Raw genomic sequence first — 26,750 nt, 5'->3', positions numbered from 1 at the left:
ACCATGGTCTGGAATCAAACTCATGACCTCAGTGCTGTGAGGCAGAAGTGCTAACCACTAAGCCACCGTGCTGCCCAATGAACTATTGATGTGATTGAGTATTGCTGCCGGCTAGCCCTGCTGCGTTATTTTATAGAGACAGCAAATAAATGCCAATGTTCACGTCCTTGACACTCTTCCCCCAAAGCTGCTAAATCATACAACCACCCCACCTAATCACCTGCCATAGTTTCCCTGTCATTGCTTGTTGTGCCACAGATGTTGGGGAGAGGCACAGAAGGAGGTGTGTGTGACACGTGCACACGGGGGAGTGCAGGCTGCCGCGCACCAGCGCATTCACACAGCTAGTTGGGTTAATGGCCACATGTATCTGGAGCACGTTTCTGGTCACCTCTTCCCCAGGGGTCCTCTGTTGCTAGACATGCACGTTTTTACAGTGTGCCTATTGCTTTCACAAATTATCGTGTGCCCAGGATATAATGTTTTACCATCTAGCACAGTGCGCACACACTATCCACTGCCAGGAAAACACATTCGTATGTTAAATATAAATAATCAACAACTCTCATTGCAGTCCAGAAAGGCAATATCCATATTGCACACCACCTTTTTATGAAATCCATTTGATTTTATTAGCAGAGTAAAATGGTAAATGACAAGGTTGAATGTGGAGAGTTTGCCTTTTATCGGTCTCAGTTGACGGTGTGCGTTTTGGAGTGAGCAGAGACGTTTTTGTTGTGTGAATCAGAGTTGGAGCCAATAGCAAGGCATGATGGGAGAAGGCAGCAATGTATTTACAGGAATGAAGTGCTTGACTGGCACACAAATATACATTTTCTGTAGGGGGGGGGGGGTAAAGCAGGGTAAAATCCTAAATACATGATTTCACTTCAAGAGACATTTGTAGGGGGAATGTACAGGAGTGATGGAAGTAACTTGTGAGGATATAGGGACAGGTTGTCAAGGGGCCACTAAGCCTAAAATACAAGTCACCTTCCATAAAAGAGCTCCTAATGACATTTATATAATTATAATATTGTCCTACCCTGACAAATTTGAGAGCTTTCACATTGATTTGACACTTGTGATGCAGCTGCAGACATTGTTCTGCTTCTGTCCCTTTTCTGCCAAAGGTGGCGGAAGTATTATTGAACTAGTAATTGGATTACTTACAGGAAGTCTGGATTGCAAAAAAAACGGTCTCAACTTTTTCTCAAATATCTTCCATTCTGATATAATAGTGGATTGTCTTTCAGGATATGACAGGGATTTGTTTTGGAATGATATTGATATTTTCATTTGTATTTTTACTGTCCTGAAGCATGAAAAACCATGATAACTGTAAAGCTGCAGTTTTTTAAATTAATTGTTTTTGTGTTTGTAGAGCGTGTCTAAAATGTAAGCGCATAGCTCCTGTGTGGAGGGGCACTTGTGTTTGTTTGTGAATGTTAGTAGTAGTCCTTTGACTACATGAGCTACATACAGGGCCGGATTAACGGAATGGAGGCCCCTGGGCTAATGGGGCCCCCATTCCCCCGTAAGGCCCCCCCCCCCCCATTAGCAGCCTGGTCCCCCTGTTAGCCGACCGCCCCCCCCCCCCTCCCTCCCCTCCAAGCGCTTACCTTCTCCTCTCCTGTCCCTGCAGTCCTCCTTCCGCGGCGCGCTGTAAGCTCCTTACTGAGGAGATCTCGTGACACTCTCGCGAGATCTCCTCAGTAAGGAGATTACAGAGCACCGGAGAAGGAGGACTGCAGGGACAGAGCTCAGCATTGATCGGGCCGGGGGCGCCCTCGCCCCCGTCCCGATCAATACCTCTGCTGAACTCTGTCAAGGGCCCCCTGGATGCCCGAGGCCCCTGGGCTGTAGCCCAGTTAGACCTCGGGTTAATCCGACCCTGGCTACATGCATATTACAGGTCCACTAAACCCAAAACGAGTCTCTAGCACGGTAATAGGATATACAGACCGGAGGCCTAGTCTAATAGAAATGGGCTTGCTGCTCGTGCTTGTCCCCTGTGCAGTTTACAGGAAATGTATTGCCTTAGAGCTTCTGTGATTTTACTGTGTCCCGAGTCCAGACAATATCTTGCCCAGCTCTCATTACAGTAACATCCTTGCATGCTGGCTGTAATAATTAAACCATAGGCCTGCAATTGGAACTTCCTTATTTAGCTGCTGTGTTCCAGATGGATCATAAAATAATCCTAATGAGCCGCCCACGCAAGATTGGCCCCGATGTCAGTCTGGCATGTCCACAAAGGCACCTAGAGATTTATTAAGGGCCCAAGTGACTTAATCTGGACTTCTAAATACAGTTTAATCCTCAAAGTGCTTGCTGAATACTGTCTACATGAGAGAGGGATGTGATTTTGAGACCTGGATAAAAGTATGTAGGAGTTGATGTGTCTTAGTGTTCCCATCTTAATACTGTCTTCTCAGTCTGCTGACTGTACGGCAGCCACAGTCCTTTGGGGTTCGCTTAGTAGTGAAATATCTGCCTGTCAAGTGACCGATAATAAACACATTTCTAATGCTACCATTTACTTTTATTTTTATTTTCAAACAATGTTTTCAAGTCGCATAACCAGGAAACATAACATGAAAATACGTGGTTAATTGTTTAAATACACACAATACTTCATGTAAGTCAGCTGAAGTACACTGCATGGAACCAAGCAAAATTATATGTTTAATTAGAATTGTAGTGGTTTAATTGCCTTTTTAAAGTATATGCAGACACTGAATAGAGTGATGTTTACTAGAACAGTTTCAGGGGCAGTGATTAGTGGTCATGGCTTTCAGAGTTCATTGAGGTGTACATTTTCTTTGTGTCAGGGCCATCTTTTCCATTGGGCACGATGGGCAGCTGCCCGGGGGCCCCACGGGCAAGGGGGCCCCATAGGCACGGCTCTTAATGAGAATAAATAATCCTGCAAAAGAAAAAAACCTGCAAAAAAACTTACAAGGGTCACTGAGCAAGTACATCTATCTATCTCTATCTCTATATATCTATATCTATATCTGTATCTGTATACATCTATATATCTATATCTAGGGGCCCTGGTGCACTGCTTTGCCCGGGGGCCCATAATGTTGTTAAGATGGCCCTGCTTTGTGTGCGTATTCAGTTCCATAGCTGAAATAGTTTGTGCTTGGTTGTAGACAGTGGTGGTATTGCTCAATCAGTACTGGCATTGCCAACTCTGTTTAAGTAAATAATATATAATATATTTAAGTACATAAATACTCTGTTTAAGTAAATAATAATATATATATATATATATATATATATATATATATATATATATATATATATATATATATATATATATATATATATATATATAAAATCTCTATCTATCTCTCTGTGTCTTGTATCCCTGGCGAGCATTCACTAGTGTGTATCACCTGTCGTACTTGGTTTGTTTAGGGACAAGGAAATGACTCCGCCCCCAGCGCTATGAAGAACTCGCATCTCGTGAAGACGGAAAGTTCTGAGACAACGGAGCGTAACTCTTCTTCTGCTCCTCAAGATAAGGTATTTGCTTTGCTGTGTTTCCTGACTCTACTTCCACATACATAGAAGTCTGAGTAGTTTCAGCTGCCTTGTCACCTACATATTATTCCATCACCACAATCTGTAGCCGTGTGCACCAAAATGAGACCGTTGTTCATCTTAAGTTTGTCTACATTTTATTGTAAGGCATGGTGTGTTTAGTACAGATGACGTATACTTTTATACACTAGGATTTATTTTTTGTTTGTTGCTGTATTTCCTCAAACATTGTGCTCATAGTATCTTATTTCTCTGCATATTTGCGTGGAATACACCCCACTTTCATTGTCGCGATAAAATGACAGTGGCTGTAGACTGTGGATATTGCTTCCAAATACCTCATTATCTTATCTAAGTTGTTTTAGTGTTCGTGAAGATCTGCTCCCCAAGCTAATAATATATCCCACAAGACGGAAGGGAAAAAAAAGTTTCTAAAAAGTTGCAGTATCACCTGAGCAAGTGTGTGTGTTATGTGTGCAAAGCCTGATTAAGGGTTCAGGCCACCCTAAGCTTGTACCCTCGCAGCGCCCCCCCTCACCTTCCACAGCAAGCTAAGGTAACAATGAATTTGTACTTAATATCTGGCTCCCTTCACCAACACCCCCCCTCCACCACCACCGACACCAATATTTACGTTTGTGTGTTTTTGAAATCCGGCTGCACTTGGTTATTTAAATGGGTCGGGGCAGTCTTAGTCACTTATTTAGTTTTCAGGGGAACCATATAGAAGAACAGAGCTGTGGAAAGCACCACTAAAGGTAAAGGCAGAGGGAGGGGCGCTGTCGCCTTCCTTGTCTCTCCTGCTCTTGTCCTCAAGCACCTATCCAGCCATGACTCATTGTCTTCAACCCGCACCATGGAAAACTGTCAAGGATAAAATCTTGCTACAGGTTTTTTTATGTTATTCCCTTATATCTTAAACCTAATTTCAGTTTATACCTCCCCCTGTCACAATTTTACCCCCTCCCCCCTTAAAAAGCCTTGCATCCTAGACGTCAGCCTATTGAATAATCAGACCCTGTATGTGTGTACTGTCGATACTCATTAAAATAAAAATGATATTTGACTGGACTACATGATCCTCAAAGGGCTAAATCATTAAGATGGGAATTTCCATCGACTAGGAACCAATGACATCACAAAGACAGTATACTTTTAACCCTTTGAGTGCCACAGCTGTAGGGTTTATGGCTTTGACTGTCTTCAGTAAACCAACGTGGTGTCTGTCTCTGTTAGGGGTGGCTGCGCTGTCTCTCTACCCCCCATCGCTTCCTGAGCACATGGGCGCAGTGATCTCTCTTACGTTGCTATGTCTTACATCCCATGAGTCAGTGGGGGAACCCCAGTAATTTGTGTTACCGCAAGAGGGGCAGAGACTCTGAGCCACATGTAGCAGGCTCGGATGTCTGTGGTAACGCCTGCTCCAGCAATAAGGACAACATCTACAATCTCTGGGTTACACACTTCATATGGCGTACATACATTGACCACATATCTAACGTGCAAGTGTTTGGTATCCCTATAAATGTTACAGTTCAGGGTAATATCAATTTGTGTGTTTTAATTTATTTTGTGAAGCAGCTATGAAAATAATGAGAAATTGCTCTATCTTCATTTTATTCTAACCCTATATGGTGCCCATAAATTAGAGAGAGTTACTGAATGCAGCACATAAAATTTGATGGCATGGCTGCCCATGTGCCACCTTCTGCACACCCCTCTGTCAGTGAAAGGGTTACACCGCGCTGGTAGTGTCTCAGTATGCTGCCTAATCGTGGGCATTGCCCGGATATTTCCTAGCCGTTTACTTTAGCTACAGTTTAGCGCTGCGTTTTTGTTTTTTTAGATTTCCTCTTGAATAAGTTATCGGAGTAGCTTCCTTTCTAGAGCGTGCGTCACGCAGAAACTACAAGGTCAGGAGATGAAACCGCTTGTACTATGAAAGGATCTTGACATGAAGGTGATGGGGGGGCTCAGCTGGCACTTCACTGTGGGGGGCAAAACATCATATAAATCAAAACTCTTATGAATATTTTAGTTTTGCACAATTTCAAGGGTTTGAGAGTATTTTCACTGTAACTGTATAATAGTGTAAGTAATTAACTGCAAACGCCATAGAAATAAACTTTTTAGACTAGATGTATATACTTGAAGACTGGACCTGGGTTTCAGAACTGTTTTTATAGCTCAGTTTATGGACCAACACTGCACAAAAGCACATCTGGATATCCAGTAGGCATGTTTGTACTGTCAGAAGCTGTCCTGCTGGGACGGAGGGTGGCAGGAGACGGTAGTTGCTATGTTCTCCCTCTCTCTTTTAGTGAATCGCGCCTGTGAAGCTGTTTTTGTGCTGTGTCCAATTGTTTCCTAATGATTAGCATCCAATTCCCTCAGCGCACTGTACTTAAAGTACCGTAGTATTCTTACCATAAAATCTGCAGAGGTTTCTGTTCTGTGACATGAACATGACATGACCCTGTAAGAAAACAATACCGCTCCTGACACATGTAGCGGCCCCAGGAGCTGTGCAGGAGTCACGTGATACAAGACGTCACATTTGCAGTAAACTTGCATCAAGGGAAGTGATTTCTTGTAGAACGAACCCCCCCCCCCATCCCCCTTTGTATAATATTTGCCGTGCAGGAGCACATTTGCTTAATTGGATGCCTGCAATTAGCAGACAGCGGTCAGCACTTCATGTCATGTAGCTGTACTCGTTATCTAATTGTGTGTGGTCATACCATATGCCTAGTATATTTTGATTACTGTGCTTTTATACAGTTCACTGGAAACCAGAGCTGGGGCCATCTGTATGGATTAGCTAAAAGAATGCACTTGTCTGTCTAATGTTTAGCAGAAAAAAAAATAAAAAGCTGTTTTATTATGACAGTACAGCTCACTGTTTTAAAGGGATATATGGTAGACGTGTATGTGTGTATATATACCCCCAATATAAAGTAATTTAATAAGGCATTGGACCATGAAGTGCAGCTGGTACGCCCTGTATACTTTTTTCGAATTGAGTTTACTGGAATTGTGCTCTGTGGACTTTGGGAATTGTCATCCTGGAGGACACCCCGACATTGCCACAACAAACGCTGCAAACTGGAATTAAGATAATCACGCTGTACTATTAAATAGAGATTAGCATTGATTTTCACTTGTAAGGGAATGCTCACACCTAAACTGTGCCAGGAAAAGGCACCCCACAACATTGCGGAACTACGTAAAGCCTCCTGGGCTTATATAGGTGATAGATATAGATAGACTATAGTGAAGGATTATTCATCTGACCCTATCTCTTCCAAGTACTGCTTAGGAGGCCACTGCCTGTACACTTTGCACCACTAACTTTGCATTATATTATGCTACTGAACTAGGCAAGTTAGTGAACGACTATTTCCTGCTTTGTGAGGTTATCTATGGACCATTTTTTTTTTAAACTGGCAATTTGTGGCACCAGTTGGAACAATTGATCTGCACTTACTTTACCTGTTATACACTTGAAGTTAATGCGCAGATATCGCGTTTCTGGAGTATGCGCTTTCGCCCCCTGTTACTCTTTGCTACTAATGGTTTTCCCTCTCGGTACCATGCACCATTGGCAGGAACTTCAGCGACCAAGATAGCAAGTTGAGCGGTCTTGGTTGCTTAAGCTCCCGCCAAACGCTCCCCAACAATCGCCCCTTTTTCAAAGTCTCTGAGATCTTTTTTGCAGCTGTAATGGTCATAATCATAGTCAAGCAGAACTGTACATTTTTATTCATAACCATGGCCATGCTGTGATATTTGCTTCATGTTTATAATATAGTGTAAAAATAAAAAATTGAGTTGTCTAGTGAGTTAATATCTGGCAGAAAGTTTAGTGCTGTTGTGCCATCTAGTGGAGAATGAGGAAGCAACATCTATTCTAAAGTATTTTTAGATTATTAATGATAACCTTGTTTGTCAGTGTTAGCAGAGGTCATCCAAAGTCCCCTTCCGCTAGCATGGCTACTATTTCTAGGCAAGCTGCCAAGTGGAAATGATACTACTTAGCGTTGCTGTCTTCACCTAGAACCACTCGTGATCAGTGTAATGTGTTTACAAGTGAGCCCCTGGTAATGCAGTGACCAAGACAGGAAAAAATAAATGTAACATAAAAGTAGTTGTTTTTGTCATGATTGTATATACTTTCCAATGACTATATTAACCTACGGGATATCTACTTTAGTTTTAGGGATACAAAGCCCTCCTTCTTGTCTTTCGTGCTGCATCAGGGCTGTGGTGAGGGTATCGGTGATGCCGTAATTCTCCATCTGGAATGGCCAGATACAATTTCACAACAATATGTTAAATGATTGGGCATCAGCTGTGTTGGTACTTTTAGAAGCCTTTGTGTCCATTTTTAGAGGGATGGGGATTGAGGTCAAGTTAATTCAGGCTAGCCCAAACCAGTGGTACTTTTTGTTTTATTATGGACCCCCTGGTTACAAGCTTGACAGAACTTTATAGCAGACATGCCCAAGTATCTAAAATGCATTTTACTAAAAGTTAGCTGATGTATTCCTTTTATCTGAAAAGTGCATTACTTAAAATGATTTGCAAATCATTACTATTGAATCCAATGCATCCTTAATACTCTGAAACCATTTACATTAAAATGTGTGTGCAATTTTTCCTTTAAATATCTGAAAACACTTTGAAGGATCTAGGTTTTATTTGCATTTTTTCTTTTCAGTCTTTTGGTACTATACAGAAGCACCTCACTGTTGAGGAACTGTTTGGAACCTCCGTACCGAAAGAACAGCCTGCGACCACGTGCCCTAATCCTGCAGTGACGGAGTCCTTCCTGCCAGATGTAGGAGAGCACAACGTCTTTCTGCAGTCAAACCCAGTGGTGGTGAAGGCAGAGCCCAGGAGCTTTAACTGTAGTGCCAGTGATTTCAGTCACCCTGCTTGTCTCGCTCCAACATTAATGTCTCACGGTCCAGTGCCACAAGTGGACTCTCAGAAAGTGACTCCGTTTCCAGTCCGTATAAGCCCCAGTCTTTGTTCTTCATCTGAAGTCCTGAGCGCATCCATGCCACATAATTCCAGCCTGATGCACATCAGACAGGTGTCCCCTCATATGAGTCAGTCTGTCTCGGACGCTGGCAGCACTCCCCAAAATCAACCCTTGCTTCCACCGTTAGCCCCTATCCGAAGTAGTAGCTTTTCTAGCACTTCACATCCAAACGTGGATCTTCTGCAGAAGCTAAAGCTGAACCCTCAGGTGAATGCACTACAGACTCAGACGATCAGCAAAACCACAATAGCACCAAAGTTCTCCTCTACCGCTAGCCAGCTAGTCACGCCTGAAAGCTTCAAGGACAATTCACTGAAAACGTTACCCTCTGGAACACTAGTGATGGCGCCTCTTCAGGTATTACAATCTGTGGTTATAGAAGCCCTAATCAACAATGTCTCTACTTCACACACAAGATAGATATACATTTCATATATTCATGTGTATATAGTGCATACCCCCTCAGTAGTATTTGTTTTTTTTTTCCATGTATACTTACCTATCCATCAATATGATTATCTCCTCATTTTCACCCTGCATGGTAACTGGTCCTACATAAATCTGTAGACCTGTCTTCTCATCATGCTCTTGTCTGCATTGTTCTCCGTAGTTTTCTATATTTCTTTATTATTGTTTTTTTTTCTAAGTAATATTCTCTATTTTTTAGCACATTATTCTAAAACCATGCACACTGGGGGGAATTTAGCTAGCCACGAAGTGTCTCCGGTACGTCTGCAAGACACTTCGCAGTAGAGATTTAACAGAAACCTCCACCGCACTAGAGGTACAGAAATCTCCACCCATAAAGGTGCGAGAGGAAAATGATCAGAGATTTTTACCGTAATTGCCAGCAATGTGCGCGGCACGATGTCTACACATGACCATATAAAGGAAGAAGGTTGAGGCAGAGTGTTTTTATGCAGACTCTGGAAACCCGAGGGGACTTATAATATATGTAATTATTTACAGCTTTCTTGTATTATTGTTTGGAGTACACAACATTTCCCTGAGGTGATGGCATCATTGTTTATATAGGTATTATTTGCAGGAGTTATTAATATATTAGCATCCTATATGTATTCTAAGGATATTCATGTCACTTGGGTGTCTCAGAACTCTGTAGTTTCTTCTCCTTTATTTGCATTTTAAAGTATGGGTGCAGTTTAAAAAAAAATTCACTTTCTATTTTTATTATGTTTTATTTTTATACATCACCTTTTAAGATGCACACAAACGTATATGGACATATGTATACTTACCGGTACAGATGTTGAACAGATTACTGCTTTCACAGTAACTTTGTGCCGTTCTGGTGCCCAGTGATGCGGTACATTAGAGATACGAGAATTCTCTATTGATGTCTATTGATAATACTACATCACTGGCCTCCTGTAGTGCTACAGCCGCGGCTCCACTAAATGCATTAATTATCTAGACCAGGGTGAGAGCATGTGAACTGTGAAATATCTAAAGATGATATTTTTGGCACATTCTGACATGAGAATATATGCGTATTGATGGACCCTACACTGTTGAATTTAGGAAGTAGATAGACACTTGGAAACACAAAATAGAAAGATTCCGCAAAGACAAATGAGACTTAGGGGTAAGTATACTAAAGCTTCTAAAATGTGGAGGTGTTGCCCATAGTCACCAATCAATTGCACGAATGTGCAACTGTAGATGGATGTGTTTGAAACAGATCGGTTGCTATGGGCAACACTTTCACTTTTCCTGTTTAGAATGTTTAGTAAATCTACCCCATTGTTGCCTGAAATCATTGATGTTTCTTTTGAACTATTTTCCTTTTTGAAACTTTTACAAATTGTCCTATTCCCAACTTTACTGCTATGTGTAGCACACCTCATTGGGTAATACCATTTCATTTTATGGAGAGTTATGAGTGAGGACGTCCATAGGCTTCTTTCTACAATATACAATTTGATGCTCTAGAGCAGTGGTTCCCAAACTTTTGCAGTTCGCGGCACCCTTAGTCTCCATACTTTTTTCAAGGCACCCCTCCAAAATAATCATCAAGCAATACCGCTCTATAAGTAGTCAAAAAAACGTAATAAGTATTTAGGTCAGGACAGAAATACTTATTTAGTTGCATGCAAAAATAATATACATAAATCCAAGGGAAAAGAATATTTTTATATATATTTTTTTTCAATTATATTTCTGTCAAAGAATAATGTACAGCTAACACACACTGCCCCCCTGCATCCACACACTCTGTGCCCCCTGCATCCACACACTCTGTGCCCCCTGCATCCACACACTCTGTGCCCCCTGCATCCACACACTCTGTGCCCCCTGCATCCACACACTCTGTGCCCCCTGCATCCACACACTCTGTGCCCCCTGCATCCACACACTCTGTGCCCCCTGCATCCACACACTCTGTGCCCCCTGCATCCACACACTCTGTGCCCCCTGCATCCACACACTCTGTGCCCCCTGCATCCACACACTCTGTGCCCCCTGCATCCACACACTCTGTGCCCCCTGCATCCACACACTCTGTGCCCCCTGCATCCACACACTCTGTGCCCCCTGCATCCACACACTCTGTGCCCCCTGCATCCACACACTCTGTGCCCCCTGCATCCACACACTCTGTGCCCCCTGCATCCACACACTCTGTGCCCCCTGCATCCACACACTCTGTGCCCCCTGCATCCACACACTCTGTGCCCCCTGCATCCACACACTCTGTGCCCCCCCTGCATCCACACACTCTGTGCCCCCTCTGCATCCACACACTCTGCGCCCCCTGCATCCACACACTCTGCGCCCCCTGCATCCACACACTCTGCGCCCCCTGCGTCCACACACTCTGCGCCCCCTGCGTCCACACACTCTGCGCCCCCTGCGTCCACACACTCTGCGCCCCCTGCGTCCACACACTCTGCGCCCCCTGCGTCCACACACTCTGCGCCCCCTGCGTCCACACACTCTGCGCCCCCTGCGTCCACACACTCTGCGCCCCCTGCGTCCACACACTCTGCGCCCCCTGCGTCCACACACTCTGCGCCCCCTGCGTCCACACACTCTGCGCCCCCTGCGTCCACACACTCTGCGCCCCCTGCGTCCACACACTCTGCGCCCCCTGCGTCCACACACTCTGCGCCCCCTGCGTCCACACACTCTGCGCCCCCTGCGTCCACACACTCTGCGCCCCCTGCGTCCACACACTCTGTGCCCCCTCGCTGTGCCCCCTCTGTATCCGCACTCTGCCCCCTCGCTGTGCCCCCTCTGCATCCACGCTCTGCCCCCTCGCTGTGCCCCCTCTGCATCCACGCTCTGCCCCCTCGCTATGCCCCCTCTGCATCCACGCTCTGCCCCCTCTATATTCCGCCGTGGACAGGAAGAAGAAAAAAAAAAGAAAAACTTACCAATCTGACGGCGCCCGGGACCCAGCATCCTCTTTCCTGCCGCTTCTCACTGAATATGTCGGGCGTGATGACGTTACCCCCGGCATTCAGTGAGAAGCGAGGAGGGAGGAGGATGCTGGGTCCCGGACGCTGCCGGATTGGAAAGTTGTTTTTTTTTTTTTTTTCTTTTTCTTTTTCTTCTTCTTCCTGTCCAAGGCACCCCTATGACAGCGCCGCGGCACCCCTGGGAGCCACGGCGCACAGTTTGGGAACCTAGGCTCTAGAGGTTAACTTGTGGTGTTAGAATTGTGTTACTTGTGCACACAGCTCTCCATGTGCCAGCATTTACTGCTCCGCCCTCATGTTTCATGTGTAGCACTACCTATTAATCTTCCATAATCTCTATATACACATTTTATCTTTTCCATCTTTTGTATTACTATAGAATGTCCATGAAAAGAAAGAGCCTGAAGCATTTGCCCAACCCTTGTGTGTATCCAAGGTGGTAGCTGTAAGTAATGTCTTTATATTGATAACAAGCTTTGCTTATTGGCAGCTCTGCCCACAGACCAGAGCAGTTTGCATTGTATTGAAATAGAGATATGGCTGAGCCTGCTGGGACCTATCACCGCTATAAAATGATGTCGGCAGATTACAAATAGCGCAGCGATAAACCGTGTGATCTGCAATATTATCCTGCAACTCTCGCGTCACCAAAATATCCCTCATTCTCTATGGACACTGATAGGCGGGTGTTTATTCTGAGAACTATGTTTATTTCCATCTAATTTACAGTGATCCGCCAACAGTCAGTTTAGCTGTACGCTTTATCCTTACAATTGTCAGAAATAGAGGAAACTTCTTATTGATCAACAGTATCTCGGTGGTTTCTATTGTTGCCGTTTGCGGAAGGTACTGAATACCATAAATATCTTTCGACTATTTTTCTCAAGTCATCAATTGCAGGATAAGTACTTGGCTATTTTTGTATTTGTCATTTAGTGCGGGGTAGAAATGAGCTTACAGTTTGCAAGGCTATAAACTTTATATAAAGGATTAACGTATTGCGTTAATGCCGCAACTGAGTGTACTTCAGCTGTTGAAGGAAAGAACATTTTACCATCTGCGTAGAAGGGTTGTTTTCACTATAAATCTAGTGACTAATAATGATTGTTGACAGTGACCTTTGTTTCCTGCGCTAACTGTACATTTAACACCGCATGTGTGTACGTGTCCTTAGAGAGGGGCTGCCCACAGGAAGGAGAAGTCCTCATTCTTATGATATTTACGTATTTTTTATATATTATCACAAACAGAATTTGACTGTCACCTTCTCTAGCAGTTTAAGTATCTTGTAGTAAATACCACGAATACACAGGGTAATCTCAGGCTTGGGAAAACCTATGACACAATATAATACAACACATGTAAATGGGGGTTTCATTGGGACTCAATGTTTCCTGTGACAGGAACCTTGCATTTAAGGCACGTGTTTTTTTTGGTTTGTTTTTTAGGGCACGGTCAGTTCCATATTTTTTTTATTTCGCATAAGTCAAATCATTATCAGAATTTATATAGCACCACTAATTCTGCAGCGCTGTACAGAGAACTCGCTCACATCAGTCCCTGCCCCATTAGGCTTACAGTCTAAATTCCCTAACACACACACACCAATTTGTTAGCAGCCAAATAACCTAACAGTATGTTTTTTGGAGTGTGGGAGGAAACCGGAGCATCCGGAGGAAACCGGAGCATCCGGAGGAAACCAACGCAAACACGGGGAGAACATACAAACTCCACACAGATAAGGCCATGGTCGGGTATTGAACTCATAACCCCAGTGCTGGGAGGTAGAAGTGCTAACCACTTAACTTACCAACAGTCAGGTCCCTGCCTGACTGCTGGAACACCTTTAATAGAGAGGAAGTGTCAAACCTTCTAGATCTAAATTGTAAAAAAACTGAGATATTCATAATGTAATGGACACATCTCCCATATGTACAATTATTTGGTCCTTTTGAGCTAATGGAATTCTGTGTAATTTAAGGCTTCCCAGTTTGGGGTACCTACAACCACGGATGCTGCTTCTGTCCTCTGGTCCCCCAACGTGTTCCAGCAAGCAGCCCCAAAGCACACTAGCCAGGATGATGTAGCAGGGCCACCGCCGGTGATGTCCCGCGTGGTAGATCTGACCAGATCCGGCACTACTGGATTAGCACTCAGCCGCTCTCAGCTCCAGGAAACCCTAGAACACCTCATAAAGGTAACGGCAGTAAGTGCTCTATTAAACCACAGTTAAGGTTATTTTGTGATTTTGTTTTTGGTTTTGTTTTTTAAAATACCCCCTTTTCATAATGCAGCTGTACATTCAGCAAGTAAAACGTTGAGAGTTATCTTTATTTTGTAACTTTATGTGTTAGTGACCGATCTCTTATCTTTTGTAGAATGACTCCAGCTTCCTGAGTACAGTTCATGACGCCTATTTGCAAGTGGTCTCCAAAGGCATGGGCAATGTCAAACTATAAAGAAGGAAAGCGATTGTACCTACCTCTATTCTACGCCTGACTGTCAAACAGCCAAAACAATGCAGCGCCCCCTAGTGGAATCAGCATGGGTTGTATTTATATGTTGTGAGGACTCGCAGGGGCTGGTGGTATGAGTACAATGTAGGGGTACTACCCGGCAATCACCAGCTATCGGCTTTATGGATGTCGTCCACATGTTATACTGAGTATTATGCACAGCGAAAATAACATATATGTTTTGTTTACGTGTTATATTTTGGAAGGATCTTAATGTTTTACTGCGAAATTTGGGGAAATGCCACTTATATAGTAGGAAAAAAAGTAGTAACATTGGGTTTTACAAACTCCTTTTTGTTTAGATAGTATCGTCCCCCATTCTAAATTAATCCATTCTTAAAATCCGCGCCATGTAGTGCCTTTTATAACTGACTGACGTAACCTTTGTTTCTCCCCTTCCGAGCAGTTTTTAATTTTAAAGTTTTAAAATCTGGCTTAAAATGACTATAACCTGTCTCCTAGCAAAGGCGTCAGAATTTTTTCTTTGACTTGCTGCCATTTGCTTGTAGTTGGGACACATACTGACAAATGAGTGTCATGTTTAATCAGTTCCCATATCTTTTATATGCTAGAATCTGCTATGCTTGCAGTACTAGTTACTGCAAAACCAGTCCTAATAACTACAGGGTAATCCTCCAGCTGCCACTTCTCCCATTGTACTTCCTGAGCATAGGGGACCTCTCACCTCTGTGGCTGCTTTTCTTTAAGTATCGGCTATATAAATATAAGGCTTGTAGCGGAGAACATTTCCACCATGTTGCTCCTGGGTCACCGAGAGGAGTGGCCGATAGAAAGCGTATTCGGTGTTCTGGTATTATAACAAGCAATGCCCAGTTCCTGTACCTATAATGCACAGCAGGGGGCAGCAGTGGTCTCTGCATGTTGTTCACCTGAGCCACGGATACTAGGGAACAGAGGGGTGCTGGGAGATGTTGTAATGTGTGTTTTGCTACAAGCCATTCAAAGCTGGGGACAGGAGATGTACTTTTTAAAAAGGAAAAATAAAACCAGATAACTGGATTGGAATCGCTGAACTCATCGCGATTTAGAACAAAGGTCTGTATTGGATTTTCTCCTCTCATAGCAGCACGTTGCAGCCAGCTATTTCACACTGCTAGAATGTCTTCTCAATGTGTCTCTTGCATACTGGGCCCGCAGTATGGATGCTGGAATAGGAGGTGCTAGTAAAAGGCAGAGGAGACAGATTACATGTTTTTGTTCTTCAACACAAAGCATGTGTCTTTGGAAGCAATGCATAGCTTGACATATAGTCTGTCTGAGTGATCCATTACCCAGACCATAATAACATTCAAAGTGACGTGCACTTAAGTACATAGGTCTTTCTTATATTATATTATGATAACCTTGGTAGGGAAGCTAGGTTTTAAAATCTAAGTTCTTAACACTTAGTTCCATCCGTTCCAAATCGGCTACGCACTGTGAAAAGGGCAATGTTGTACCAAAGTACGCTAAGCAGGGTATTTGAAAAATGAAATGGCCCATGGTGATTTGAGCGATAGTATTTGTATTGTGTAATTATACGCTCCTGCATCCTTAGCACTTTGCTTTCTTGCAAAAAGCCAAAATTAATATTTGTTTTTATTTTGCTGTACCTCATTTTAAATGCCACCTGTGATCTTTTCTCTAAAATGATTTGGAATTCTAGTTTCTTGTATATATTTTCACTAAATGCTCCTAGTGAGAAACTCAAATTCATGTTTAGATTCCATTCTCTCATTGGGATTTGGACATTGTTATTGTGGTTCAGAACCAACTGTCAGATAGACATAGGATGTTTGTGAATCAGGCTCAACACTTGTATCCCGCTGCAGCTTCTCTTTAAATTCTTTTTTTATTATTATTTTCTCTTTATCTTCCCCTCCCCTCTCTCTCTCTCTCTAACCTTAAATATGTTTCTGTTGAGTAACATTAGGATAAATCAATACATTTGATTTTGGAGCAAAATTTCTTTCACACTTGTTAATAGATGTATCCCTAAAATGCCCTTCTCATTTGCTTGACTTGAATGAAATTTATATTAAATTAAAAAAAATATGTACAGACGATGGTGAACAAGAACCTACCAGGTCACGGGATAAGGGAGAAAGGAAAAGATGATGGCGTTTTTAAAAAGAAATAAAAAAAAAGAAGAAATTGTCAGCGTAGTTTTACACTAAATAAACCAAATCTTGTGATGCCGGTTTTGCACCTTGTGCAGTGGCTGCTGTTACTGTACTTACAAGCACCAGCAATGTATGTATATGCTGGGACGTAGCAACTCTGGGCAGTGACTTCCTGGAAGTCTGAGCTGGAAAGTGACAGATGCTGAACTGTATATCTGGTACATTTGTAACTTTAGCGACTGTAACACTATTTTACAAATGCTGCATTTTATATAGCACTAGCGGTTATTTAAATTAATAGTCATACCATGATGTGTTGGTGCTATTGGGTAAATATCATACAATAGTCACCATAAATAAAGCTTTAATTTGTCTGCAGCTCTGAAGGCAGAAACTGTGTTTCTGTAATCAGCTGAGACAGGTTGTGATAATGACTGGACTGAACTACAGAAAAACAAACATTTTAAACAATGTTATAGTCCTTTTTTGGCATTTTTTTGCAGGGTGTAAGCAAAATCACAATCGTAATGCATTAAACATCGGGCTACATTTGATCCACATTTGGCTACTGTGGTTTATTGTGACTATCAAACTATGGGGACTAAACACTAGTTTTCAGTCATTAATCCTGTACAGTAATTTATGCTTTTGCTACAAAGCGTCTTTGGTATATTTATGAATCGGCTGTGTGGACGATGTTTGGTCTATCTTTGTATGTAACTTGTCTGCTTTAATGTAGATCTCCAGTGATCACAGTTTACTTATTAGTTGATACTATTAAGCGTTATGAGTAAGAGATGTGAACAGCAGAAATGGACTAACTAGACTCCAAATGGAATTTGATCTGCTATGGATAATCCATTCATCACACTTTAGAATTTTTTGTAGTTATATACAGAGAACCTGCTTATATATAACAAACCATATGTTTTATAGCGCTTTTCTTGAAGACCTGTCTGACCGATGTCTGCTCGAGTTATTGTTTGGTAAAATCAAAAACATATTCTACCACCTTTGTTAGATTGGTCATTGGTCACTATGCTATTGTAGTGCATGCATGATATACAGTATAGCTCTGACAAGCATTATAACAGGTCCCGCTAATATTACTACAAGCAAATTATGCAGAGAATTAAGCCTACATTCGTGTGCTTTACTGAACATTTATAGTAACATGGTGAAAATAAACTACTTGCAAACTAAATATATTCCCATTTATAATGGTGCTACCGTATATACTCGTGTATAAGCTGAGTTTTTCAGCATATTTTTGTATGCTGAAAAAGGCCCCTCGGCTTATACACGGGTGAACTTACCTGGTGTCCGGTCCCTGAGCTGTTAACTCTCTCTCTCAGCCCCGCAGTGGAACGCATGTGCGTTCCACTGACAGGAAGTTTTGCATTTGTAACAGAAATGCCGAACTTCCTGTATGTGGAACGCACATGCGTTCCACTGCGGGGCTGAGAGAGAGAGAGATGTCAGGACTAACGCGGGAATACAGCTGCTGCTGAACTGATTGAAGAATCAGAGCATAAAGTGAAGGACTTTGAGGACCAGTAAGCTTCATTCTTCTTCTTGAATCTCTGGGGATGTTGTTGTGGATCTGTGGGGTGACACCTCTGTCACAAAGGATTACACCTTAAAAAGGGATACCCCAAGGTTGGCTACCAGCGCATCTGAATGGTACTGTACTATGTGTTATGTTACATGTGTAACTTAATCCTTGCTTAAAAGCTTTCTTGGTGCTTTGCATTAATAAACTTATGTATTCTTTACTTTCTTAAATGTGAAAATATTTTTCCATTTCCATGGTACTGGAGGTGAATGATAGGCTGCAATTAGCCTGGTAAGATGTGATCTGGTGCAGTGTGTGTTTGCTGGTTAACCCTGGTTACACACTCCAAAAGTTGGCCCAGATAAAGAGCCTGTGGGTTCCTCGTTATGGTGACAGCACCCTACATTGATTTTTGCTTTACCATTATCAGTAGCTGCTGCATTTCCCACCCTAGGCTTATACTCGAGTCAATAAGTTTTCCCAGTTTTTGGTGGTAAAATTAGGTGCCTCGGCTTATATTCGGGTCGACTTATACTCGAGTATATACGGTACTTTTATTTTTCTATGCAATATTTTGGGCTGCATATTCCTGTTTCCGTGAATGACCTTTTTAAGTAAACTGTCTGGAATTACAAAGGACAGTTTTACTTGTCATATACTTGTATATTTTAGTCCAGACTGTCACAGACTCTCGTTAGGATAACAAAGACTTCGCATCACATGTGTATTTATGTATCATCTGCTAGGACAGTGTTGGCTAACCTGTGACACTCCAGGTGTTGTGAAACTACAAGTCCTACCATACCCTTCCAGCAATAAGCTGTTACATATTTGCAAAGCATGCTGGGACTTGTAGTTTCACAACACCTGGAGTGTCACAGGTTAGCCAACACTGTGCTAAGCAGCATGGTTCCAGCTGTCTCCGAAGAGCAGCCAGCATTGTAGAGGAACGTCTGCTCATTGTTGGGGCATTTTACAAAAGGATTTTCTTTACCTGTGACAGGACTGTATGTCGCTGCAAATATTCATTGTATTTGAATATTTCAGTATCCTACCTTGGCTGGGTTTCCTTTATTATGTTTATTGCACAATCACGTAGAATGTTTTGTTTGTTTAGAGGTCGCTACCTGAAATATAAACCTGTATTTTTGCTATTACTGTATGTAAAAAGGACCATCCTATTTCATGGGAAGGTTTAAAGAAATGCTGCATAATTTATTTATTTTTTTAAACAGATTTGCATCTGCAAATTAGCATAGATCAGGTAGCTCAGCTATGCACCAGCAGTGTTTCTTTAAGCATGTGTGCGCAATGGCATAAAGGAGGCATTGATTCAAAAAAATAAATTAAAAGTAGAATACAGATAATTGTAAAGAATATTGTTGCAATTCTAAAAGTCACATAAAACAATATGCAACTGTTATTATATATCGATTAGAAATGTGATATTTTGCTATGCAACAGGTCCTTATTATCCGTTATTTAAGGCTATATACACATTTTTTGCAATGCATTTTTATTGCATGTAAGAACACAAACTTCATTGCGTATATATTAATTTTAATGTGCATTTAAATGGGGTTCCGTATGGTGGTCAGTCTGTATTTTGAGCATGCATGTTTGGCTAAACAGGAAGTTCCCTTGTCAGTTGCCTATGTAAATGCTACATAACGGAATGTCATTGCATTTACGTTGCTCCCATTGAGATGAGTATAAGTTCATGTTCGTCCCATGCACTGAAATGGAACAGGAAGAGGTAAAACTAAATGTTCCTTAAAACAGACGCTTTTATGGTCACAAGCGTTGCTGTTCTTACAAAGTGGTCAGATTATTCATTATCAAGTATATGAACACTTTCCATCCAGAATTCTTTATTTTGCTACATTATTCTGTGACTTTATAAATGCCCCCTCACTCTGCTGTGTGTGTTCCACAATTATAATATCATGTAACATTTTGGCAGAAGTTGGAAGAATGACCAATTTCTACTCTAATTTTAAAAAAAAAATCCTTTTAAAACCAATCTTTGTTACAATTTTACAAAATTGGATGCAGAATGTGGGCAATTCTTGAATATGGATTTGTAAAATCTGTTACATTCTATGTATGCAATAATGGGAAATACAGCTTCTCTTTTCTATCTTTTTAGTTCTTAATAGTTTGCAAAATAAAAACAAAAACGATTTTTAAATGCATATATTAACAGGGGTTTTACTAGTTCCAAAGTATGGATTTGACAATTGCATGTAATATAGTATTTACCTAGATCATTTTTTTGAAGGTTGTTTGAACTTTTTTTTCCCCCAGCATTAATCATCTGATACAAACTTCAGGTGCGCAAATACTATATCTGTATAACCTTTTACATATTGATGTAACGTTTGCAGATGTTAAGTTATTGAATACATGTTTAAGTGCAGTTTTACATGTAAAAACTTTCTATGTTTGCAAATATATATATTTTTTAATTCTAAATAAATGTGTGAGCATCGCCTACAGAGTTGTGGATTTTATTTATTTATTTTTATTTTATTTGCTGAAGTTACACAATTTTTAAATCACTAGCAGGTCTTTGTTTTCAACATGCTATACTTATCGTTGGAGATGCTCACTGACCCCCGTGAAGTTTTTTTTATCTGGATTAGCTTTGTGTTTTGGTTTTGGCAAAACCACCCTCCTGTGTTTTGGATCTGGATATTTTTGGAAAAATATGCTAAAATCACGTAATTTTGCTCTTTTTTGATCCTACATTATTATAAACCTCAATAGCACTAATTTCAAGCCATTTGCAGTCAATTTTGGCCACCTCACAGGTCACATTAATATTTTCATACACTTTTGGACAAAGACTGCAGCGATCTGGCTGGATGGTAAGCGACAGAACAATGATTCAAACACACGGCAGTTCCTAGCACATCTAGGAAACATTGGCACACAGCAGTGGCAGAAAAGAAAAGTGGGGCAAGATGGAATTGTCCTTGGATCGTGAAACCAGTTATGGTTCATTTGATCGCTCCACTGTTTCTTGGATAAGTGAGGTAATTCTACAGCTAATACATGGCAACGAGCGCTGATCCCCCCCCCCCCCCCCCCCCGGGATGCGTGCTTTTATCAGACCCAGACCAATCCAGGATGCCAGACAATGCCCTAAAAAGAGCCATTGTAATTCCCAGCAAAAAAGCAAGTTCATCACTGAGCTTCGAATCAGCCCCAATTCCCACAAAATTATAATCTAGTTAGGTACCTTTGATGTAAAGTGCAGATTACAAACACTTGCTGAACCAGCAGCAAAGTGGAAGGTACTTCATATACACGTCTATTTAGATATCCATGCTTACATTACTTCTGCAAATAACGTTGTTCTTTGTTAATAAAATAGTTGTCTTTATACCGTTCAAAAACATTTAAAATAATCCCTCCATCATTCTTTGGATGTTGAGCACAGGTGTCACTAATTCTGGTCAATACTTTTACAGTAGACAAGCCCAGATGTCAAAATGTTGTGCTGAGTCATGTGCATCATGAATGGAAGTCTAACATTTTTGTTAAGCACACAACAATACATAGCACATGTAGGTAACATTGGCACACAGCGATAGCTGAAATGAAAAATGGTGCAAGGTGGAATTGTCCTTGGGCCCTCCCATCCACCCTTATGTTGGATCTTAAAAAGGACATGCATACTTTAACAAACCAAGCACTTCAGCCACAAAAGTGTCACTCCTTGTGGCTGAAGTGCTTGGTTTGTTTGGGCCCCCACAAAACAAGGTAGCAATTGACTTAAGGCACCTAAGGTAACAGTGCTGCTAATGAACTCTACTGTGGCAAGATGTTGTTGTTGTCATCCTCGGCCTCACCCTCATCAGTGTGTACATGATCCTTCCACATTATTAATTCATCACCGCTGGAATCCACCGTTACAGAAGTCTCAGTATTTTGATGTAATTGCTGGGAAAGGCCTTCCTCGTGGAACTTGAAGTTAATTTTTATGAACATCATCTCTTCCACATTTTGAGGAAGTAGCCTCCAACGCCAATCGCTGATAAGGTTCCCGGCTGTGCTAAAAACTCTTTCCGAGTACACACCTGGAGGGGTGGGCAGCTTAGGCAGTGCAAATCGAGTTGGTACATGGGTCTCCAAATTCTTTTTTTTTTTTTCTCCCAGTATGTAAAGAGACAGTCTGATGTGTCTATTTCTATGCTGTTGGATGGATGATAGTAGGGTCAGGTGGAGTTACGGCAGAGGTCATGTTTTTTGGTAAATTCTTTTAGACCAGACGTCAAAATTTGGTGCAGAGTCATCTGCATCATCCCTGTGTCTCTTGGGAAAGCTACGTTTTTTGGGGGTTTTTTCCTAGCAGCAGTTCATTGAGAAACGGAAGGAGAAGACGCCGTCCTGTCACGTAATGAGCTGTCATCTTGCTCACCAGGATCTCCTTGCATCTCTTCAGATCTGGGTCAGTTGGAGGCAAAGAGAAGACATGGCTCTTAAACCGAGGATCAAGCACAGTCGCCAAAATGTAGTGATTCGATTTCAAGATTTTGATAACTCTTGGATCCTGGCGAAGGTAATAAAGTACTTGATCTATAAGTCCGACATACTTAGCGGAATTGCTTTGTTTAATCTCCTTCAGTTTCTCAAGCTCCTCTTCCAAAAGTCTAATTAAGGGAATAACATGACTCAAGCTCGCAGTGTCTGAACTCACTTAGCAGGTGACTACTTCAAATGGTTTCAGCACCTTGCACAACACGGAAACCATTCTCCACTGCGCTTGACTAAACTACATCCCCCCTCCTTTCCCAATGTAATGGCTGGTGGAGTAAGCGTGGATGGCTTTTCGCTGTTCCTCCATCCGCAGAAGTATATACAGAGTGGAATTCCACCTTGTCACCACCTCTTGCTTCAGTTGGTGGCAGGGCAAATTAAATTGCTCTTGCAGCTGCTGCAATCTCCTGCTGTTGCAGAATGCCGGAAATGTCCAGATATTTTATGAGCCACAGACAGCATCTCCTGCACGTCCCTGTCATTTTTTAAAAAGCTCTGCACCACCAAGTTTATTGTGTGAGCAAAAGATGGAATTCACCCAGCTGTAATGCTCTGACAATATTGGTGGCGTTATCAGAAATGACATATCCTGAGCAGAGTCAAAGCGGGATAAGCCATGTTGCAATGACATCCCTTAGTTTTTGTAACAGATTGTCAGCTGTATGCCTCAGTGAAGGCAGTGATACACAGAGTAGCCTGCCTCTGACAAATGTGACGTACTTGGGTACATGCTGCTTCTGTTCCTGCTGGTGAAGGCGAATCACCAAACCCAGTGGGCTGTCAGTCATATAATCTTTAGTTTGACCAGTTTCACTTGTTCACATATCTGTGGTTAAGTGTCCAGTGGGTAGAATGGCATTTTGCAGCCCAATAATAAAAATTTTAAGAAACTTCTGGTAGAGGTGAGGAGTAGCTTTTCCTGGATTACAGCTCTTTTTCTCTTCAACACGGTAATTTAGTCTTTTGAAGTCAAGGAAAAAACAAAAAAAAACACCAAGTACTTTTACATAGGCTTTACCAGATGACATACAGGGATAACTATCATCAGGACTGGTGGCAGCAGCTGCTTGCTGCTCCTGCTCTTCTGTGTCCTGCTGTGAATACATTTGGATAACACCCTACACTTTTTGGTGCAAATTCAGAAAAAAAAAGCCTGCAAGGACTTGTATGTTTGTATGTCAGCAATGACAATTGGCAATGGAACTTTCTTTAACACTGCTACCACTCTCCTCTTTCAATTCTGTAAGTTTTCCTACCCAACTGCTCTACACTCTATCCTACCCCTTCTGTATCCCTCTATCAAATGATGCTAGATCGCAGTGGAGGTTGGTATTTATAGATTTCAAAACTCGCAAGATCAGACGACCTCACAATGACGTTTTTGCCTCATTTTGGAATCCGAAAAAGCGCAAAAGTACCGAAGTGACTCGGATCCCCTAAGTTCGGGTGTGTTAGGTTTCCGAGGAACAGAGTCTGAGCATCTCTACTTATCATAAATAAAATAAAGTGAAAACAATTATCCTGTTGTTGTTCTGGGGTGGTAGATGAATGTGTGCAGGTTTGGCTTCTATCCGAGTCAGTACTAATATACAGCTACGTGTGTCATCCCAGCATAAATCGATACCTTTAACAGTTTGACTGCCAATGCCGTAAATATTATGACAGTGCCACAGTAAATCATACAACTTTTTTTTTTTTAGGATTTGTCATTAATGACCAGATTATTATCAGGTGAAGCTAATTAAATATATATATTTTTTCTGTGCTGTCTTTTGTGACTTTATAGTCCATATATGTATTGGACATATCCTGCAGTGTCCTGTCAGAGCAGAGCTGACCTAGACTCGCGTTCTTCATCAGACATCTTCAGATCCGCTCCTAGTTGAATATGCCCCGATTTACGTGCGTTTAAAGAGATATGGCAGAAAAACAAGTAATTTTGAGATGTCCAGAGCTTGATTGATGTGGGCGCGTGCGCTCGGGTTTTGCATGCCTTTACTGTGCATTGACTACGGGTGAACTCAATTTAAATAGGGTTTGGACTTGATATGGTTTTTAAACAGTTTCATAGAGTTCCTCTTGAACCATTTTGTAGTTGAACTGTGCAGAACAGCAACGAGCAACAGGCGTCCCCCTGAGCTTTTCACCACCGATGAGCAACAGGCGTCCCCCTGAGCTTTTCACCACCGATGAGCAACAGGCGTCCCCCTGAGCTTTTCACTACCGATGAGCAACAGGCGTCCCCCTGAGCTTTTCACCACCGATGAGCAACAGGCGTCCCCCTGAGCTTTTCACCACCGATGAGCAACAGGCGTCCCCCTGAGCTTTTCACCACCGATGAGCAACAGGCGTCCCCCTGAGCTTTTCACCACCGATGAGCAACAGGCGTCCCCCTGAGCTTTTTCACCACCGCCCCCCAGCTCCTTCCTGCTTTATTGTCAGATGTGTTTATTATAGTTTGTAACACATATAAAATGGCTGCTGATGTTATCACAGACAGGTGTCTCTTAAATCTATTGTATTACCGAGATTTAGGACATTTTCAGCCCTTTTGAAGGTGAGAGTTCCTGCCCATCCAGCCCCTGAATTGTATCAGGTTGCCTATAACTGGTGTATACGCTGTGTTTGACATAAGGAAGCAGGAGCTGGGGCTACAGTGTATAATCAAATATCTGACCATCACAGTTTATATTATATATAAACCTGAGAATTTGTACTGTGAAATGTCCACATAAAGCTAATGCACAATAATATGTGCATTCAAAATAATGAGACGCGATACTGCGATCGGTGGATCGTTGTCTTTATTTAGAATATATATATATATATATATATATATATATATATATATATATATATATATATATATATATATATAGTGTGCCCTAATTCACTTGTTTTTTATATATTAGACAGCAGCACTGGTTTTTGTTATTTGTTTTTTACTGAAATTGTATTGAAATGGGAACAGTGCCCTCTATTGTTATGGTATGTGTGTAGAAACCTCTTCGCCCCTGCTCTTACCCATCTTTGCATTAATCTAGATATTTCTACTTGTTATGATGTCCTCCTATAACAATACAATGATGTGATGGAGTCTTTTATAAGGTGTGGGGTTACTGAGCAATTGATCATACAACAAAATAATGAAACATTGGAAATTGCACACTGAACAGGAGGTAAGAGTGTGTGGTTGGTTTTTGCATGCAGATAAAGGACAGGCTGCTATTTAAGGTCTGGCACACAAGATTATTTTTGCATGTGCAACAGACTTTAGTCCGAGTGTTTGATAAAAAGTAATGTAACCAGCTTGACCCATACACACACTTTCTGATGAACGTTCGCTTCTCTGCATTGTATCCCATCTTAAAATGCATGTAGTCTTCATAAGCTTTAACTAACAGAATAATTGAATTCTGTGGGAGCGCTCATTAAGAACATAGTACTCTATGCTGCAGGGAGGTTTCAAGAACATGCTTGTAGCGCTCTATTAAAAGGTAGAGTATTATTATTATTATTATTAATATTTATTTATAAGGCGCTACAAGGCATCCGCAGCGCCGTACAGAGACAAACAAAATCACAATACAATGGGAGACAGCACAGTACAGTAAACACAGCAACTCAGTACGCTCAATGCACAGCTAGAGAGGGCGGGGAAGGGGGAGGGAGGATCCGAAAATGACGGGGCCCAAGAAGGGGGGCGTGGAAGACAGGGAGACCCCCAGGGGGGAGGAGGGAGCAGAGTGCAGGATTTTCTCTGTTTTACAGGGATTGCTTATAATCACCTGTGTGAAGGCGCTCTAAGCCAAGAAGAAAGTGTGTTTATATTCACACACGTCGCAGTGAGCTGGTATACGGTGGTAGGCCATATCGGCACTTTTACTGCCTTCATTGTAAAACTGTCACTCACATTTTCTATACTGGGGGAATGAATATATATATATATATATATATATAAATATA

General features: G+C 41.8%; 1 protein-coding gene across 3 annotated transcripts in view; it reads left to right on the top strand.

Moving 5' to 3' along the window:
- The window catches only part of DCP1A (decapping mRNA 1A), a 46,615-nt gene extending 28,584 nt beyond the window's left edge, over positions 1-18,031 (top strand). For 2 of the 3 annotated variants that reach the window (XM_075183222.1, XM_075183225.1), the window contains 5 exons: positions 3,430-3,537; positions 8,276-8,959; positions 12,425-12,490; positions 14,027-14,242; positions 14,424-18,031. In XM_075183222.1, coding sequence (XP_075039323.1) covers positions 3,430-3,537; positions 8,276-8,959; positions 12,425-12,490; positions 14,027-14,242; positions 14,424-14,504 — 1,155 coding nt within the window. In that variant the 3' untranslated portion in view covers positions 14,505-18,031. The remainder of the gene's footprint in view (positions 1-3,429; positions 3,538-8,275; positions 8,960-12,424; positions 12,491-14,026; positions 14,243-14,423) is intronic. The other variant, XM_075183224.1, reaches the window with a different exon arrangement.
- The last annotated feature ends 8,719 nt before the right edge of the window (positions 18,032-26,750 follow it).

This window comes from Mixophyes fleayi, chromosome 8 (genome assembly GCF_038048845.1).
Source record: "Mixophyes fleayi isolate aMixFle1 chromosome 8, aMixFle1.hap1, whole genome shotgun sequence".
Taxonomy (NCBI): Eukaryota; Metazoa; Chordata; class Amphibia; order Anura; family Limnodynastidae; genus Mixophyes; species Mixophyes fleayi.
This window is presented reverse-complemented; position numbering and strand designations above follow the sequence as displayed.